We start from the raw sequence: 20,500 nt of genomic DNA on the forward strand, positions 1-20,500 counted from the left end.
GCTTTCAAAATCAATTTTAACAATAATCAAATAATCAAGCCAGATTATGGTACTAATAACTCCAATAAAAAATTAAATATCTTTCAAAATCATCAAAGTGCCACTAATTACACCACCTAAAATAAGCTCAAAAAGCAACAACCTATTTTCTAACTCAACAAAAAGAAACAATCTCTTGCTTTGCTCTTTGGAACATCCTCTTACCCTTTAAATTCAACAATAAAGAGGTTCAGAACTGTTGTAGTTATAGTTATAATTATGGAGGCATTGTTGTTATTGATGGCTATAGGGTTATCGTAGTGAAAATTTGACTTGTATACTCAGAATCGGGGTGGTGTTCTTCCTCTTTCTAGCAATAATGAGAATGACGGTGAGAAGGAGCTATCAGGGATGCAGAATAGCAATAAAAAAGTGCAATTATTAAGATGAGACAACGGTTGGCAAGAAGATGCAGATTTGGCGGCGACGAAGTTGGCAAGGTGAAGGAGCTATCGGCGGCGTAGAATAGCAATCAAGAAACTCAGTGGTCAAGCCGAGACGACGATGTTGGCGAAAAGGAGTAGATCTGGCAGCGACGAAGCTGGTGGCGAAGAGCTTGGCGGCGATGAAGCTGGCCGTGAAGAGGCTGGCAGCGACGATCTAAGAGATAGAGGTGACCAAAGATAGTGTCACTCGAAGATGAGCTTGCCGCTATAATTGAGTGAGCGAGGCTAAGCAGCGCGAGAGTGTTGACTGGAAAGTAAAGAGGATGAACGAGGTGATTAGGTGAGAGTTTAAGTCAGGTGAGTGTGGAAGAATGAGGAAGGTAAGGGTGAAAGAGGTTGATTTTGGTTCTGAAAAGACTTAGGTTAAAAGGGCTGGGATTAAGTAAAAAAGATAATTTAAAAATTAAAAAAAATTAATAGAATCAACTTAAAATTTAACGAATGAATATTTTTTATAAATAAAATTAATTTTTTATGGGTAAAAATTTAGTTTAATTTTTGTATGATCAATTTTATTAGTGTTCGAATTTTTTGAAATGACTATTATTTTTTTTTTTTTTTGTCAGAAATCACATTGTCATTTTAAAAAAAAGGTAGGCATCAAATTAATATTTTACTCGAAAAAAAAAATAGAGCAATATGGGAAGATCATAGACAAATCTAAAAGGTTATTGACATAAAATAAATATACCAATCTTTTCGTTTCTTTTATTAGCACATAAATGTACAAACTCGTGTAATTTACAAAGGATAGAATACTATTTTATTCTCTAAAATTTGGGACAAATCTTTATTTAATTTGTAACATTTAAAACATTATATTTTAATCTAAAAAATAGATTTAATATTGTTCTATAATTAAATTTGACATAAATAATTAGCATATTTAAAAATAGGACAATATTCAATCCGTTTGAAATATTTTAAACTAAAATAGAATATTTAAAACATTAAAGACCAAACTATAAATTGACTCAAATATTAAAGACCAAAATAATATTTTACCATATAAAAAATTTTAAATGTATACAAAAAATTAAATAAATTATTTATATAAAATATGTTAAACTAAAAAATTAACACTTTCAAAGCGACATTTTTTTCTTTTTTATTTCTAAAATGTGCATTCACTTCTTTTATAAGAGTTAAATAACATGTATTTTAATATATTTGACTAAAATACTCTTTAATAATCATTATAATGGAATATATCAGTAATAATAATATAAAAATTTTACTTATTTTTAATATTTTAATTTGTTATAAATATATTTAATTTAAAAATTTGTGTATATTTCATGATTAATAATAAAATATTAAAAATTTAGTTTATTTTTTTAAATATAAAATATATATTAAAAATATATAAAATATAAAAATATTATTTATACATTAAAATTCATTACTAAAATTAGTTTATATATTTATATATAAATATATGTATTATTTAATTTATTTTAAATATATATTTTATATTTTAATATATATTTTATATTAATAATTAATTTTAATATAAATGTAATATGGTCATATGAAATAACATATATATGTATACATACATAAAAATTAATTTGGTTAATAGGGTCAGTGGACATACACCTTACACTAATACTTTTATGCTTCTATAGTTCTATATACCCCACTATGCAGGAAGATTTCAACTACCCAAAAAGAAAAACAAACGAAAAAAAAAAGGGAGAGAGAAAAAGCAAGAGTGATGGAGGATGAGTCCAGCGAGAACCGGAAACAAGCGAGGCTCACGATTCTTGAGCTCGCAAACATGATAAGCGTTCCGATGTCGCTGAACGCCGTCGTACGCCTCAACGTCGCCGACGCCATCTGGCAGGGCGGCGCCAACAATCCCCTTTCCGCCATCGAGATCCTGAAGCGAGTCCTCCCCGCCGGCAACGGCGACTCCGAAAACCTCCAGCGCGTGCTCCGCATGCTAGCCAGCTACGGCGTCTTCAATGAGCATGCGCCTTCCGGCGCCGGTGGAGAGAGGAAGTACTCGCTAACCGATGTAGGCAAAACGCTTGTGACGGATTCGGAAGGGTTATCTTTTGCGCCGTATGTACTGCAGCACCACCAGGTCATTCATAAAATAATGATAAGTAATTATAATTATAAATCACATTTTTTCCCTTATTATTCTTGTTGTTAGCTACAATTGCCAATAAATTTGAAAATGAAAGAAATGCATATATATCGAATGAACCAAGGAAGTAATTAATTTTTTAACTATTACATGAATATTAAAAAAGTCAGTCAAACAAAGATATATATTTTATATTTATACAAAAAGATTTGATTAATTTAACATAAAAAAAATAAAAATATTTTATACACGTTAAAAATTAGTTATATATATTATTTTATTTATTTTTAATAAATATTTTATATTTTATATTTTAATATATATTTTATATTAAGAGTTGATTTCTAATGTATAACATGGTTAGTAAAAAAATTGTTTTATTTTTTACAGGATGCGTTGATGAGAGCATGGCCGTTGGTGCACGAGGCAGTGGTTGATCCTTCAAAGGAGCCCTTCGAGAGGGCCAACGGGGAGGCAGCATACAGTTACTACCTCAAACAAGGGGATATGAATGAGCTGATGGTCAAGGCCATGTCTGGGGTCTCAGTGCCTTTCATGAGGGCCATGCTTCAGGCCTACGACGGCTTCCGCGGGGTCCAGAGGCTTGTGGATGTTGGTGGCAGCGGCGGCGACTGCCTCCGGATGATCCTCCAGAAACACCCCAATGTCAAGGAAGGCATCAACTTTGACCTGCCTCAAGTGGTGGCCAAAGCATCACAAATTCCAGGTACATAACATATATGCGTACATGTATTTTAAGAAAAATAATAGTGACTAATAATTTATAGAGTTTATTGTCACATTGGTATTTTATCAATTGTTCATATTAGTCAAACTTTTAAATCTGTTAAAATTAACTTAAAACACTCTTATTCAAATGATATTTCGTTACATGAAATAAGCATGTTTAAGCAAGGTTCTGAAAACCGAACCGGTCATCTTCATTAGTTTATAAGTTCAATCAGTTTGACCGTGGTTGAACCGTAAAAATCGTTTTATAATAAAATAATAATTAAAATGTAAATAAGCACATGAAAATATAATTATAATCTAATCTAAACTTTAAAATATCATTCAAATTAAAAGTACTACATAAACCAAATGTTATAATCTCATTCAAATACAAATTCAAAGTTCAAAAGTCCTCAAACAACCAATCAAACCCAACATAGCATCATCAAAATGATCCAAGTTTGTCATCAATCATCAAAATCCAACCCAATAATCTCAACTCTCAATTTCACAATAAATGAACAAACAACATCCAAAATCCAAAATCAGAGTATACAAACAAGTACAACATCTCAGGTTCAATAAAATTCTTTGTTCACAAAATCAGAATTCAGTTCATCAGAGTTCAGTTCATCAGAATCAATGAAATCCCAAAATTATTTCATAACAGTTTCAGAGAGTAGAGACTCAGAGTTCAGTTCATCATAGCACAGTTCATCAGAAATAATGAAATCAAAAAATAAATTCATAACAGTTTACTCAGAGTTCAGTTCATCAGAGCACAGTTCATCAGAATTAATGAAATCAAAAAATAGATTCATAACAGTTTACTCAGAGTTCAGTTCATCAGAGCACAGTTCATCAGAATCAATGAAATCAAAAAATAAATTCAAAACAGTTTCAGAGAGTAGAGACCCAGAGTTCAGTTCATCAGTTCAGTTCATCAGAATCAATGAAATCACAAAATGAACTCATAACAGTTCCAGTTTTTAGAGAGTAGAGACTCAGACTTCAGTTCATCAGAGCACAGTTTTATCAGAATCGGATTGCATCACAAAATCATGTTGATAACCTAATTAAAAATTACCTGGAAATGAGGAAATCTGTTGCTTTCTCTCAGAGCTTGAAGGACAACGCTTCAACGCTTCAACGCTTCTCTACTGCTTTCTCAGAGGCAGAGCTCGACGGAGGTGACATGCGAAGTGGCTGAGGGCGTGAGTGCGACGGCGGTGAGGGCGTGACCGTGCTGAAGGCTGGAGTTGAGGGCGTGAGTGCGACGGCGGTGAGTGCGTTGAGGGCCTCCTGGAGTCTGGAGTTGACAACTGGGTGGTGAGTCCGGTGACTGCGGTGAGTGCGGTGAGTGCGGTGACTGGGTGGTGTTCTGTTCCTTGGAAGGCTGGAGGAACGAGGAAGTGGAGGGCTGGAGGCTGCGAACTTGCGAAGGAGAAAGAAAACTCAAGAATTAGGGTTCCCTCAGCAGCACAAAACGGCGGCGTTTTGCTGCAATGTTAAAAAACCGGCCGGGTCCCGGTTCGGTTCGACCGACCGGTAACTGGCCGATTCGTCGGTTCAAGTTCGGTTTTTAAATACTGCGGTTTTTACTATTGCCCGAACCGCTACAGCCACCGGTTCACGGTTCGACCGGTCCGACCGGCCGGTTCGAACCGGTTTTCAGAACATTGTGTAGTTAATAAAAAATATAGGTAGAAAATGAAAATTCTAAAAGATTTAAAGGATAATTTGAAGGTGTAGTGTATTTTTATTAGGAAGTGCTAGGGGAACAATAAAAATTTTAAACAATATGAACAACCACCAATCAAATAAAAATACACTACACTCTAATTTAATGCTACTAATTAAATTTACTCTTTTAATTTTATTAATTTACATTGTTTACATATTGTTCAAAAATTTTATTAGTTATCTGTACTTTTTTATTTTTATTTTATTTAGTCAATTTTAGAATTCATTGTTTAAATTGTTCACAAAAACTATTATCTACCTGTCCCTCAAGATAATTTACAAAAATTTATTGTTACATGAAAGGGTTACGTTTTTGTATTGACTTGTGCTATACAAAATTAAATAACATTTGTTACGTATTTATTGTTACATGAACGGGTTACGTTTTAATTTTTTTTTTCAGTTGAATAAGAATCAGCCCTATGGAATGTTTAATTTGTAAAATGATCTTATAGACTTGTTGAGATTCAACACCTATGGTTTGTGGTACAGAAAATTAAATTATGAGAAATTTTTTTATTAAAGCATTAGATAGTATAGTTGTATTGATCTGATATTTAAAGTAGTACCGAATGGATCCGATCGATGTAACTATCTTAGTGACTATCAATGGTAAAGCTTGAGGAAATTCTTTGATGAGGCCAAAAGTACGCAAAATATATAATAATAGCAAATTATATTAAAGTTTTGTTAAGAATATCTGTTAGTCTTTTTCGTTTAATAAATACATTTAAACTCAATTTTTAATTTTCTAATAAACAGTTTTTTCTTTAGAAGTATGATAGTTATTAATCAAATTCATCATGTTTTTTTATATATTATAAGATAAAATTTACAAAATAATATTAAAGTGATAAATTAATTGCAAAGGTTAGAAAAAATAGAATATTCAATATTATTTTATATTATTTTAAAATTTACATTAATAAATTAACACAACAGGTATTTTAAAAAATAATTTCTTAAAAGATTATGAAAACTAAGATAAGAGAAAGAGGAGATAAAATTATATTGTTTAAAAAAAAAACTAAAAAAGAGAATGAGAATATAAAATTATATATTTGAAAATTATTGAACCCACAAGCTCCAAAGAAAAAAAAAATTCTAATTTTAGTACGTTAACTAAAGGAAAAGTATAGGTAATTAACCAACCAAATTTTTAAATAATGTATAAATAATATGAATTAATAGAAAATTTTGTTCATGTTGTTCAAAATTTTTATTATTCCAGCACTACCCTTAACTAAATCAACTATAAGGAGTTTTGTACTTTGATTTAAATAGAGTTTTGGAGCGATGGTCCCGCTGTAACATAAAACTTCGCCACTAGAATCAGTCACGACTCACGAGTCACGACTACATGATATGACATTTTGTTTTGTTGACAGTGGTTGATTCATTCTGAACCTGTGTGTATCATAACTAATTAATTATTGTGATTTCTAGGTGTAACCCATGTGGGCGGTGACATGTTCAAATCCATTCCTCAAGGTGATGCGATCTTCATGAAGGTGCGTCATCCCATTATGCCATTTTCTTCTAGTCAGATCTTTGCTTATATATATATATATATTGGAACAATATTATTTTAATATATTTTAAATAGATTAATCTAAAAAAAATATTAATAAAATTTTTTAAAATAATAAATATAAATATATTATTTTTAAATTAGTCTTTATAATTAAATAAAAAATTTAAATTTAAATTAATTTATTCACATTTGACATCTTAAACAATTTTATTAATATATTTTTTAAAAAATTAATATATCAAAAATATAAATTCTCAAAAATTTATTTATTATTTTTTTGTTGGCGATTATTTTTCGGAACATGTTTTGATAAATTGATAAAAGAAAATTACTTCAATAGAATCTTCGATTTTTATTGTATCTTAGGCATTAACGAACATGAAGGAGAAGGAATATAATTTTTGATTGAAAGATATCTTTGCTTGCTTTGTTCTCTCTACTTTTAACAAATCAAGAAACTAAAATGCAATAAAATAAAATAGATAATCTTATCTAGATTAGTAGATTAGGCTAACATATACAGTGCTACAGCTTGTTATGGGGTAATTTGTCTTGTTTTGATGGACGGATATCCCGTGAATGCAAACCATGAAACCAATTCAAAGAAGTCGTTAGAAACACCATGTAATCACATTCTAAAACAAACAAATTATAACTTTTTGTATTCATCATACAACTCAGTATTTCCCGTTGCCTTTGGTTGAGTAGATTATAGGTTTTTTCTTTTTTTTCTTTTTTATTCAATGAAAGGGTAGAATTTCATAGAATCGATTTTAAAAATAAGTAAACACTTAGAATGTTCTTTATTATTTTTTATTTCGGATAAACTAGTTCTCAATTAAAATTAAAGAAGTTGACAAATTAATTTCTAATCTTTTAAAATATTTGACAAGTTAATTCTTAAAGAAAGAAAAAAAAAATCTCTTATCTTTTAAAATTTTAGACACTTTAATATCTTTATCAAAACTATTTTTTACTGAATTAGGGATTAATTTTTCATATATAGAAAAATACTAGAGACCATTATGTCTTTCTTATTTTATTATAAATTAATGTCTGATATTTTAAACAATGTAAAACTTATTTGTCAATTTTATTTAAAAAGATTTGTCCCCAAGTAAATTAAAAATACAATTAACCTAAAAACGTTGACATCACTTAAAATAAAAAATTTCCTCCTCATGGACGAGTAGACATTTCACTTTCATTTGGTGTAATCTCAAAATAAATTGAACTCAGCAGAATTACCTTTCTGGTTTTTCCTTCCATGGAATATATGTCCATATACTGGCCTCAATAGAACCACCTTTAATTTCTGACTTTTTCTTCACTACGAACCAAATTACATAAGTGAATCATGCAAAGTTGTAAACATATCTTATTTGAGAAGTTGTTGCACACATAATATTTTTTTTTTGGTGACACACATAATATAATATAACGAGAGTTCAATTTGAAATATTATCTTTCAATTATGCTAAGTGTAAAAAAAAAATTAGTTATTAATGAGTTATTCGTATAAAATATATAATGAAATATAAAATATACATTGAAGATAAATTATACAACATATATATGTACACAGAAATATATAATAGCTAATTTAGTACTTAAATTTTTGTATGTATATAATATTTTTTTTTATTTGGCTGTTACTTAAAATACACTATTTACAGTATGTTTGGAAACTTTTAATGGTATATAATTAAATTGAATTTTAATGTTTAAAATGAAATAGTAAAATTATAGAGTTGAATTGAATTCCAATATTTGAAATGTTTATGAAATGAATTAAAATTTTATAATAAACAATTTTATCCTTTATTAATATAATATTAAATTTAAATAATAAATGTATTTATTTATTAAATTATATAAAATAATTTAAAAAATTATATTTTTTTACTATTTTTTTCAATTAGAATTTATTCATCTCTTTTAAAAAAGTAAAAATTAAATTAATCTAAAAATATTAAATTTTAAACATTATTATTAATTAAAAAAATAAATAGTTCTTTATGGTTGATTTCAATGACAAATTAATAACAAAAAATACACATAAACTATCAAAAACTAACTTGTTGAGTGGTCTAATAACATAGCAAAAAAAAAAGAAGCTAGTTATTAATGGTAAATTACAGCAACTAATTCATGTTATTAAAATAGAACAAAATTATGTTACTTTTTGCTGGTGTCATAATTGACACAACTTTACTTAAAATATTTAAAGGTATTGGCAAACACTTGGTGTTATTAATCTAAGTTAAACGCATAAAATCTATAGTGAATATTTTTTTTAGATATACATAGTAAGTCTTTCAAAAACAGATGTATATATTATATTGAGTCGAAGGAAAAAGAAGAGAAGAGAACGAAGGTGGTGAAAAAAGAGAAAATTGTGTTGAAATATGGGAGATATTAACAGGAAGTGAGTGAAAAAAAGTTAAGAAGAAATAATTAGATTATAATAACATTTTAGACATTTTAAGTTTTAAATAAAATCTAATGAAATAAAATTTCAAATCGAATATATTTGGATTGAAATTGATTTTGAGAGAAAATAATAGAATTGAATTGAATTCCATCTAAACTAATTTAAATATTGTAAACACTGAAATTTAATTCACTAAGGAATTTTCAAACCGCCTGTTAGAGAAATATAGACAATATTTTAAAATTGTCAAATATATATATGGACAATTTACCAAAGTAGCTAGCAATGAATGATTAAATATTCGCATCATTTTTTTTATACACTAATAGCGAATACAAAAATTGATCATATCTCTATTATATTTATACATCAAAATTTGTTTTATTTTGCAATGTGCAGTGGGTGCTTACAACATGGACAGACGATGAGATCAAGAAGATAATGCAAAACTGCTACAACTCACTCCCAGAAGGAGGGAAGCTTATTGCCTGCGAGCCAGTGCTGCCGGAGAACTCCGACGACAGCCACCGGACAAGGGCATTGCTTGAAGGCGACATATTTGTCATGACGATATACAGAGCCAAAGGGAAGCACAGGACTGAAGAGCAGTTCAGGCAGCTTGCAGTTTCTGTAGGCTTCCCCAGTTTCAGGGCATTCCATGTTGACCACTTCTACACCGTGCTTGAGTTTAAGAAATGAAAAAGCTTAATTGTTTCGCAGTGGTTTTTATGGGGAGCTTGTTAGTGATAATCATTCTACCATGGAATTCGGATACTACTTATTTTGGTAAAATTGACCTATATACAGTAACCCATGTCGGTATGAAATACTTTTCAAACCACTTGATACATATGGTGAAAAATTTGGTTATAGAAAACAAATGTGAAATCTTGAGTAAATAGACAAAAATATAAACCTTGAGTACACCCAAAAGATTAATTTTGATGGACAAAATTTGGTATTTTTTGTGGGTACATTATTTTTTACCATCACCCTTTACATAAAAACTAGAGTCTATTTTATAGGAGAAATGATTCCATGCTTATAGAACAATTTGGTGGGCTTTGCTCATAGAACTTCCTAAAATCTAAACCAAGAATTATCACCAGAAGTTGTAATAATCTTCCTTCACAACCTCAACAATAGTATAAGTCAAACATTTCTTGAGTCCAGATAGTTTCTCTTTAAGTTCTTCAATGGCCTCTGACTTGACAAACAAATGAGAAAGGGAGAAACTCATCCTCTTCAGCACTGAACCCTTTTCCATAAATAATTTAGCAAAACACAACTCATGCTCATCTCCACAAACATCTCTGAATTTCACCACTTGGAGAGTATGTCTCAAACAATCAGGCACATCAGCAGATTTCAAAAGTGCCTTGTAATATTCATATTTTAGTCTCTAGTAATCAACATATCATCAAACAAAATAACAAATTAAAATCCATGTACAAGTTTCTAAATCATAAGTACAAGGGTAACATCTTTAATATGTTATTTTCTCCATAATTGCATTAGAGGCAGAGTTTAACAGTTGCAAACCTCGACAACTAGTGTGTTGAGAATTGGAGTCTTTAAAAGTAAAGCTAACAAAAATTCGCCAGTAATTGAATCAAGTTCAAGATGGCGTAGCATTCCAAATTCAGGTAGAAGAATCACTACTTGTTGTGCCAAAACCTGCATCACAAATAAGAAGCCAATCCAATTTACATAGTATTATGTTACAAGAAGGAACTAATATGCTGATAACAAACTTATGAAGAAAATCATAACATGAAGAAAACTCAACACTATGTGATGTTCAGAAGGGTCTAAAAAGGAAGCTTACATCCAGCCCGCCAAATTTGAGGTATCTAACTTGACTAAATTGCTTGAGAAGCACAAGAGCACCGTATTGCATTGTCGAAGAAACTCTTCTCTCATATGGAGGCAAAATTAGAGTAGCAGAAGCATTCTGAGCAGATGATGGATCTATCATGGTATACCTTGAACGGTAAACATAGTCGCGTAAACAAAATTCTTTCAAGTGCAAAGCACGAAACTTGATCTCACAATTCCCTTCTAGCCTAGAACTGTTAGTGTGTTGTGTTATGTCAATAGTTTCAAGCAGAGGAACATTGAAAGTGACACACCTCACACCTAACCAAATGCAGTTTACTGTCTTGAGCCTTCAAAGCAACGGAAGGCTAAGCTCTGGATCCTTATCAGAGCAACTAAATTCAACTTCATGCAAAGTCAGAAATTTGAGCTGTCCCAAATGAACACGGCTTGTGGGAACTATGATATTAGCAGAACAATAACTCATATATATCTCTAATTCTTGTAAACTCTGAGAAGTGAAGAGGGAATGAGCGGTGGAAAACGAAAAGGAGAGTTTCCTCTCTGACTTAATACAGAGCTTTTTCGGAAACTTATTCAACGCGCCATAAATCCAATCATTAAGGTTAGACATCATGGTGGCCATGGATAGAGAGGGAGAAGTTGTCCAATCTTGGAGAGTTGGTAAGCAGAAGTGATCTATATATAAATCTTTCAAAGCATTCATGTTCAATATGCTTGGTTCTGCCATAAACCATGTCAATGTCATCTAAATGCAAACTAGTGATTGATCTCCAATGGTTTATCCATTCCTTTGACAGCACACTTGTTCGAACTGCTTCTTCGGTTGGGAGAAGAGACAATATCCTACTTATAATACACTCAGGTAGCTCGCTAATTCTGTCTTCTCCTTCATTGTTCTCTTTTTGCCTCTTTACAGGGTCATGCTCATGCGTGCTAGAGCCACTATCCATGATTTGTGATAACTTTCTACAATTCATTCAAGTATTCAGTTATTACCTAATTGTAGTACTGTCCGTCCTTAAGGCAGTGTATAAATTAAGTAGAGAAAAGCTAGATTTTATATAAAATTAGAAGAGTAAATTAAACACATAAAAGCATGAAATAGTAAATCAAAGATTCTAACTACTCTAGAGTCTAGAATGAGTATTTTTGTTTCTAAACAAATATAAAGATAATAAAATAAAAAATTTTTTGGTAATATATACACAAGCATGGGAAAGATATATTCTAACATTTTGTCTTAGAGAAAGAAAATTTATGTAATAAAAATTCTTAGAGAAAGAAAATTTGCATAAAAGTTATTTGTCAATGTTTTTATATAAATATTTATTTCTTATAAACAAAATTATAGCCATATAGATATGGACAATATCATATAGGAAAGGCTAAAAAATAGAAGATTTTTTTAAGGAAGGATCTCAATACATTAATTTATAGTATAGTTCAATAGGAAAAACTAAATACAAACACTATTTTAGACACTACAAAGTACAAACACAAATCAAATAAAACAAATCTACAAGGTTGTGCTTATTTTGAGGTTGCCAGTATTGTGTTTGGAAATTAAGAATGGAAGACTAAAATTCATTATTGTGTTTGATTACCAGACAGTCCAAAAAACAGGGGATACAGGGATTAAAATTTTGACGAAGACTGAAACCTTAATAATATTTCTTTTCTCAAATGCCCTAATTCAACTTTAATCATAACTACGCTAGGATTGGACTTGTATTAATCAGTCCAAATTCGAAAAGAAAATGCTTGAAAATTCAAATTAAGATTCCTATATTGTCATTTCAGTTTATACCAAAAAAGGAGGAGTGTGCTGCATACAAACTGAAACTGGTTTTAATAAATTCATCAATTTCCGCTAACGTTCCAAAATGATTGGGAGAGTCCATTTAGCATTTCAGATTAAAACCAAATATATTGAATAATTTTGTGATTTGGCATTTCACATTCCAAAATCAAACACGTTTTCCTCATGCAATTCTCAACGATGTTAACAATTCAATCAAGGAGAAAATCACACGATTTAGCACAAGGAAGAACAGGGAATGGTGAATGCAAGATGATTTTAACAATTTTTTTTTTTAAAAAAAAAAGAACAAAACCAGCAAATTCGCGAGAAGGAGAGAAGAAAATCTGTAGAAGCAGAAGCAGGACGGCGAATGAAGCGGTTCCGAATGGCAAGGGAGGAGGCAGTGCAAAGAGTGACGGGAACCAGGTGAGGGAGGTACTTGCGAGAGAGGAAGCAGTGCCAGAAGTGAGACCTCGTCTTCGATACAGGGAAGAATGGGAAAGGGGACGGGCTTTTATAGTTGTGATTTACTGATTTTATTTAAGGGTAAATTACACGGTTGGTCTCGGCTTCTATACTTTTAAGTGAAATTGTAAATTAGTCTTTAAACTTTAAAAGTTTATAATTGGCTTTTTAAAGAGAATTAAAATTTGCAATTTAATCTATACCATTCAAAAAGCGTTTGATTTAACAGAATATTCTCAATATATTCTCTATTTTAAACATGTGAGCTGTACATGTTTGACAATAAGAACTAATTTGCAATTTTAGTGAAAGTATGGAGACCAACCGTGTAATTCACCCATTTGAAAATGACCAAAAACTCCCTAGGCTATCAAAACTCACCCCGACCCTCCCCAATTCTCTTACTCTCACTTTCCCACTTTCCAAAATAGCACCCCAACCCAGCGCTCTCTGTCTCTCACCTCAGCTCACCATCGCCGTGCCTCTCACCTCCGTCGTTGCGCCAGATCTACTGATAAATTGAGCTGTTATTTTTATGTTGATTTGTTGCTATTTTCTTCTTAGACATTGAATTGTTCGCTTTGAGCATGTTTGGGATTGAAAATGTTCACTTCTATTTATCAGTGTTCAGTGTTGGAATTGAAAGAGAAGAAAAAGTCGCCAGATGAGAGAGGCGATATGGAGGAAGGAGGCGAGACCCAACTCGTGAGCACAAATACGGTGGATCCGGCGCGGCGATAGTGAACTGAGGTGAGAGACGGAGAGTGTAACGACCCAATTTTCAGGTCCGGAACACTGCCAGTCATTAGGTGTCACTTCCTAGTAATATTATAAAACTCTAGACTCGATAATATCTACATATGAGCCTTTCGTACTAACAAAATCGTATATGTTAGCTATTTTTATCATATGCTTTTCTTAATAAACCTGTTAGCAGCAACTAAAAGCATCATCAGAGATATACAACATAAAATAAATACCAAACTAACAGCAACATTAAATTGGCAACAAGATTACAGAAACTCTCATGCATATATACATCGCAAGTTAGTTCACACAAACTTGACATATATATATAGACGTATTTACAACTGACAACTTCCTAGATACCTGGTTCATATAGAAAAGCTACAAAAGTGAGGGAAAGAAGATTATAAGAAAACAAAGACCGTCTATCCTATATCATACCACTGCTGAAGCGCAAGTCTGCGGAACATCATCTCAGGACTAGTCTCGAGCACCTCCTGTAGGGTTTGGAATCATATGCTCCTCCGGAGCTTCTCTAAATATGACTCCGATTGCGGCAACCAAGTATGGATCTTCCATCTGTGGGGGAAAAAGAAAAGGAAGGGGTGAGAACCTATATGGTTCCCAGTAAGGTGACATCGTGAAAACACATCTCTCTCGTGAAACCTAGAGTTTCGGCTCTATCATAACAACTCGCTCGCTAAGTCTCTCGGCTACTTCCGTACCGCGGCTCTGACATAACTCTATCTTGGCATCTTCCGTTTGGGTTAATGCCGCTCCTTATGCTATTCTCTATGGCTATTATTCCTAGTTTTACTATCTTAATCTAAGTTTTGGAGAAATTGTAATTATACAACTTTGAAACACAAATAAGAATCAGAGAATAGAAAATTAACAAGAAGCAGATAGCATGTAGCAGAAAGAATGAACAGTAAACAATCACAATCAAATGCACAAACAATTTATGATGCATGTCTGTTCCTAGCGCAGGCCATGAGTTCATGCGTCGGTTGTCTACCCGCAACCCGACATTACTAAGAGTGAACCCCGAATATGGTTTCTTGCTGTGTCAGTCAGACACATCAATATTATCATGGACGAACCCATGTCAATTAGGATACATTGGCATCACGGTTACCCATGTCAGTTAGGCCTCTTCATAATAACATTTCAATGTGCATCACAATAAAAAACAGTGCTATCAGTTAGGCGAACATTCCCGCATTAGCAACCTTAGGCTATCAGTTAGGCGAGCACTCTCGCATTAGCAATTTGGTACAAAGGCCCATTCAAACATACAATTCTCATGAATAATTACCCTTTTCATTCCTTAGTTCTCATTTTCTTTCTTTTCATTGTGCCTCCGCATCACCATGTAACTAAACATACCTCCGCATCACCGTTTAACTAAACATACCTCCGCATCACCATGTAACTAAACATACCTCCACTTCACCGCTTAACTTTAAACTTTCTTAGGAATAACTTACATTCTGGTTCATTTCCTGACTTGTTTAGCCTAGTACCATTTTGGCGACCAGTCTTATATCTAATAATTAATATAACAAACAGACTTAGATTCGTGCAAACTTTATGTCCATGCGTTCGTATCAAACTTAAGTTTCTAAAGAAGTAAGAATCATATTTTTCTAAAGAACTTATGCACGGACTATCTCTCTTGGTAAGGTCATTCTAGAGATCCTAATCTTTAATTTGAGTTAGTTTTACTGCATTTAGATTAGAATTGAATTTTATACAAAGTTTTAAAATTCTGCTACTGCACTTATAAGGATTCAGAAAAACAACAAATAGCAGTGTTTTTATAAAATCCATAATAATTTCAATTCTAATCCGTTGCTTCTAAATTTTGGTGAGATTACACTCAACACCCCTAGGTTTCAGAATCAACAAGTTTCAGGTTCATATCACCTTGTTTGGTTAATTAAATGTCAATTGGAAGGGCTGCTCTTTTTCTTTAAATTGGTTCTGAAATTCTTGCAAACAGCCTAGATTCCAAGAGACATAACTAACGCTAAAAAATAGATATGGACATGAAATTTGTACTAATTTAAAAAGCTTACAGATCTTTAAAATTCCTTTAGAAGCAACTTAAAATATTAAGTAAAACAAAAGTTCCGGTGGTTTGAAATTGACACTGCAGAACCAGAAAACCAAAAAAATTCTGCAGTAGCTACTTTTTTCAAAAATTAATATCTTTTAAACCACTTGACCAAATTCCTTGAAATTTTTATGGAACATTCAAGACACACCGAGGTTTCACAGAAAAATAATTTCATCCAAAATGGTGGTCTGGACTGTTCCCAGAATTTATTTTAAGTCACTACCAAATATGCAGAAATTCTGCATCAAGTAATTCCAACAACCTCAAATACCAAATCTTATATTTAAGCCTAAAATTCCTCTAAAACCATAATTCCATCTTTCTTGTGACTAACCAAAGTTGCTAGAGTGATTAGCACGGCCCTAACAATCCAGAGTCAATATTTTCCAAGTTTTCAAGTGCTTATACATAAGTGAACATTCATTTTTCTGCATCATGTTAAAAATAGAATTTTCACATGCATTTTTTATCATTCAATCACATAATAAATCATCATTCATCATCATTCAAGTGGATTTAGTTATAACCAAATCCATCTCAAGCACAACAGCTCATACTACCAACTAATTCAATCATAAAACATGGCCTTTAGCCTTCAAGTAAATTCTGCACATAGCAACATAAAACCTCAAGTAACATTATCAAACCCACAATTCACCAACAGCACCATCAATCAGTCACAAACATATCCTTCTAGACATTCTAACCCTTACCTCTTTTGAAGTTCAAAATTTTATTTCTGCTTCTTCCTTGAATTAGGAACCCTAGACACACGAAAGTGAAGATTCGGTCACTCCTCCCAAGGACAAATGGCTGAATCAGGCTTGAGCAAGAGAAGAGTTCTCACTTCTCCTTTACTTACGGTTATAACTGTACTAGCAGAAATTGAATTTAGAATGGCAGAAATAGAACAAGGGGAAGAATTTCTTTCTTTGAATTTGAAGAAGAAGAAGGGAAAGAGTTGCTGGTTTTCACCCAGCAAGGAGGCTTCGAAGAATCAGAATGATGAAGAATAGTGCTTCTGTCTTCTGGATTCGGTTGGTACCTCTTTTCGCTTGCCCTTTCTTGTTTTTGATAACTCGTTTAGAGAAGATCATCAAAGTGAAGCAACTTCACTTCCCACTCCGTTACTCTCTCTCGGCCAGCTCCCTCTCTTGCATTCTTTCTTTTTGTTTTGCGTTGAAGTGTAGAGAACTAAGAGTAAAGGTCTGATAATTAGAAGAAGAATGGAGTGAGGTGGTGTGAAGATGATACGTTGATTGATATAAGGAGGGAGCAACACATGCTCTGTTAGTGATCATTAGGTATTAACCCAAGGGGTGTAACTATGGTTAAAGCTTAATGGTTTGGTTACAAGAAAATCAGTTCAGTTGAAAAACAAGAAATTGATTCGGTTCAAGGAGAGAAGAAAGGTGCCATCATGTGCTATAATGATGTATCTAAGCTCTTCTTTAATTAATTCAAATGAATAATTAAAGATATGGTAAAAGGAAAAAAAGAAAACCATGGCTTTATAATGGAGGAAGGAAAAATTAGTTTGTTTATGAAAGGGTGGAGTCTGTTTGGTACTGTTTTTAATTTAGGATACGTTTTTATTTTTTATGGCATATTTATTTTTTTTACTTATTAAGCCTAAATCTATTTTATTATTTTATGATGAGATGATTTTCTGATATTTATCGAATTTTATCATCACAGAATTTTTGAGAATAATTCTATGAAAAATTGGGGTGTTATAGAGAGCGCTGGAATTGGGGTGTCGTTTTGGAAATTGAGAAAGTGTGAGTGAGAGAGCTGGAGAAGGGTGGGGTGGGTTCGGATAGCCTAGAAGGTTTCTGGTCATTTTCAAATGGTTAAATTACACTGTTGATTCTCATACTTTCACTAAAATTGCAAATTGCTCCATATTGTCAAATATATGCAGTTCACATGTTTAAAATAAAAAATATGCTAAGAATATTCTGTTAAATCAAATATTTTTTAAATAGCAGAAACTAAATTACAAATTTTAATTCTCCTTAGGAATTTAATTATAAATTTTTAAAGTGTAAAAACTAATTTATAATTTCACTAAAAGTATAAAGACTAACTGTGTAATTTAATCTTTATTTTATTGGCTACAAAAGCAAATTAGGAAATTTCTTTCTTTCTGTATCCATGTTTACCACAAACAAAAGAAAATAGTGAAATATAATTAAATTTATGACAAATTCTGTGGTACTTATAATTTTAATGATAAAATTGTCGAATTTATTTTTTATGGTAAGTTTTAAATATTAAAAAATTATTTATTTTTATATTTTTTAATTTAAATATTAATTTTTATCTCTTTTTAATAAGTTAGGCAAGTATATATAAATAGTATAGTATGTACCTAAATTTATATACACTTTAGGGCACGGATTTGGTGGGCTTGTGGCACCGAAACGCCAAAATTATTTGGCTTGCAGCGTTTTTAATGAGAAACTTTTGGACTTTATATGTTTTTTAATCCAACGATAAATATCCTTATAAATTTAGTTTTATGTGATTGGCTACTTAATGATTTATGCGATTTTTGTGCTAATGGGACAACTTTATAAATAATAATTTTGTGATGGTTATTATTATTAAATTTGAAATATTTTGTAGTATTATATCAAAAAATTAAAAAATCAAATGTTTAAATTAATTCAAAACTGATTAAAAGTTTTTGGACAAGGTATTTTTTTTATGTATTATTTTGCACAGGAGGCAGAGATCGATGAACACCGGAGAAGGGGAGGAGGCATCAGGCCAGAGTGGGGAAGGAACAACAGCGAAATTGGCACGAGTGTAACGCTGCTGGGCAGGATGGCTTCTTTGCGACTATCTTCGTCGCCAATGCGCACGACCCCTCCTCACCAGCACAATCCTTCACCTCCAAGACATACAACCGTAAAAGAAACATAATCTCTTAGAGGACTTTCATCAAACACCATTCTTGCATCACCCAATTCACCAACTTTAGCATACATAGCAATAATTGAGGTGTGCACATGGCGATCAGATTGAAGGCCAAGCTTGATGACTTCCGAGTGGAGCTGTTTCTCTTCACGGGGAGCCTTGGATTTGAACCCCAGAAGCAATAATTTCGGAGAAGTTGTCGAGGGAATGAAGAGGGGAAGGGATATTGTGGTGGTAATGGTGATGAGGGAGATTCAGTATTAGTTTCTAGAAGTCCAGCATGGAAGACGACAGTGGGAGGAGCTGGTAGGAGCGGTGGCGTATCCAAAAATTTGATAAGAGGACCAAATTAAATATAAAATAAATTAAAATATAATATAATAAAAAATTAATAAAATATAATTTATAGTATATAAGTTAAAATTAATAATTATATTATATAAAAATTAATATTTAATTATATACTTTTAAGTTTTAGTATTTTTAAATTTGTTTTGCGATATTTCATATAACTAAAATTATCAATTTTCTATTTAGAATAAATTTTGAAGCATTCTCTTTTTCAATATATACAATCATATAATCTACTAAAAATTTATTTTTTTATTTTATTATAATAATTTTTATTATTTAAAAAGTCTATTCAATTATTATTGTTGTCATAGAAAAAATTAAAATAAATTTTTTTTATAGTTATTAATTTTTTACATTAATCTAAACCTATATATTTCAATAACTTTTCAATTATTTATATATTTATAAATTTTTATTGTTTTTTAAATTTATTTTTTATTTATTATTAATATGTTATAATACACATTATAATTTATACATATTAAATTACTAACATATATTTTTTTAGTGTGTAATATATTAAAATATATTTAATCTATAATTAATATATATATATATAATAATAATAATAAACTAATAATACTACTTTTTTTTTTTTTTAAATAGGGGACCATAATCACCTTAAGCCTCCTTAGATCCGCTATTGGATAGGAGTTAGAGAGCATGGAGACGAAGAAAGTTCTGAGTTAACATGGAATTGGAGACTACAATTAAAGTGAATAAAATAAAAAGATAAAAGATAAAGAAAATTATGAAAACATTCCTCTCTTAAAAATTATAACAAAAAAACCCTATTAAAATAAAATATTTTATTTTACTCAATCTAGCTTACCAGTGAGCAAAATCACTTTTTAGGAGTTTCAGTAACACAGAGATGCGGTTCATCGAATCCGTGTCCTACACCTTAAATCAAACTATATATATTTTAAATTAAACACAATAGTAAGATTTTTTTTTTGTTTTTCAGTCTCTCAATCTCTCTTTTCCAACTGACCAACTCTATAAATGTCATGTTTGGTATTGTCACCCATGACCTATAGAGTCCGTCCTTTGTCACCCTTGCAACTCGCAAAAAATTGGCAGGGTATATAAGGTACACATCACACATTATTAAAGCCATATATGAATCAATAAATAAAAGAAAAATAAAATAAAATAAAATTATAATAAAATTATTTAAATCGTAAAATCATTCTACTTAATAAAATTTTTTAAATTAAT

At 31.2% G+C, this 20,500-nt stretch overlaps 2 protein-coding genes across 3 annotated transcripts; one reads left to right on the top strand and one right to left on the bottom strand.

Moving 5' to 3' along the window:
* The first annotated feature begins 2,062 nt into the window (after positions 1 to 2,062).
* LOC107613026 (O-methyltransferase family protein) lies at positions 2,063 to 9,904 on the top strand. The gene is made up of 4 exons (XM_016314852.3): positions 2,063 to 2,574; positions 2,971 to 3,307; positions 6,502 to 6,566; positions 9,423 to 9,904. Exons 1-4 carry the CDS (start codon positions 2,203 to 2,205, stop codon positions 9,720 to 9,722), a joined length of 1,074 nt encoding a protein of 357 aa, XP_016170338.1. The 5' UTR covers positions 2,063 to 2,202; the 3' UTR covers positions 9,723 to 9,904.
* On the bottom strand, positions 9,851 to 17,280 carry LOC107613027 (uncharacterized). 2 transcript variants are annotated; one of them, XM_016314853.3, is made up of 5 exons: positions 16,714 to 17,261; positions 14,320 to 14,457; positions 10,852 to 11,831; positions 10,566 to 10,700; positions 9,851 to 10,425 (listed from the first exon to the last, which is right to left on the bottom strand). In XM_016314853.3, the coding sequence occupies exons 3-5, from the start codon at positions 10,999 to 11,001 to the stop codon at positions 10,126 to 10,128; spliced, it is 585 nt and encodes a 194-aa protein (XP_016170339.1). In that variant the 5' UTR covers positions 11,002 to 11,831; positions 14,320 to 14,457; positions 16,714 to 17,261; the 3' UTR covers positions 9,851 to 10,125. The 2 variants fall into 2 exon arrangements, with proteins under 2 accessions (XP_016170339.1, XP_088352756.1); XM_088496630.1 differs by lacking the exon at positions 14,320 to 14,457 and having other exon boundaries at positions 9,851 to 10,401; positions 16,714 to 17,280.
* Between the last annotated feature and the right edge of the window lie 3,220 nt (positions 17,281 to 20,500).

Source organism: Arachis ipaensis, chromosome B8, assembly GCF_059453495.1.
Source record: "Arachis ipaensis isolate K30076 ecotype BB chromosome B8, ASM5945349v1, whole genome shotgun sequence".
Lineage (NCBI taxonomy): Eukaryota > Viridiplantae > Streptophyta > Magnoliopsida > Fabales > Fabaceae > Arachis > Arachis ipaensis.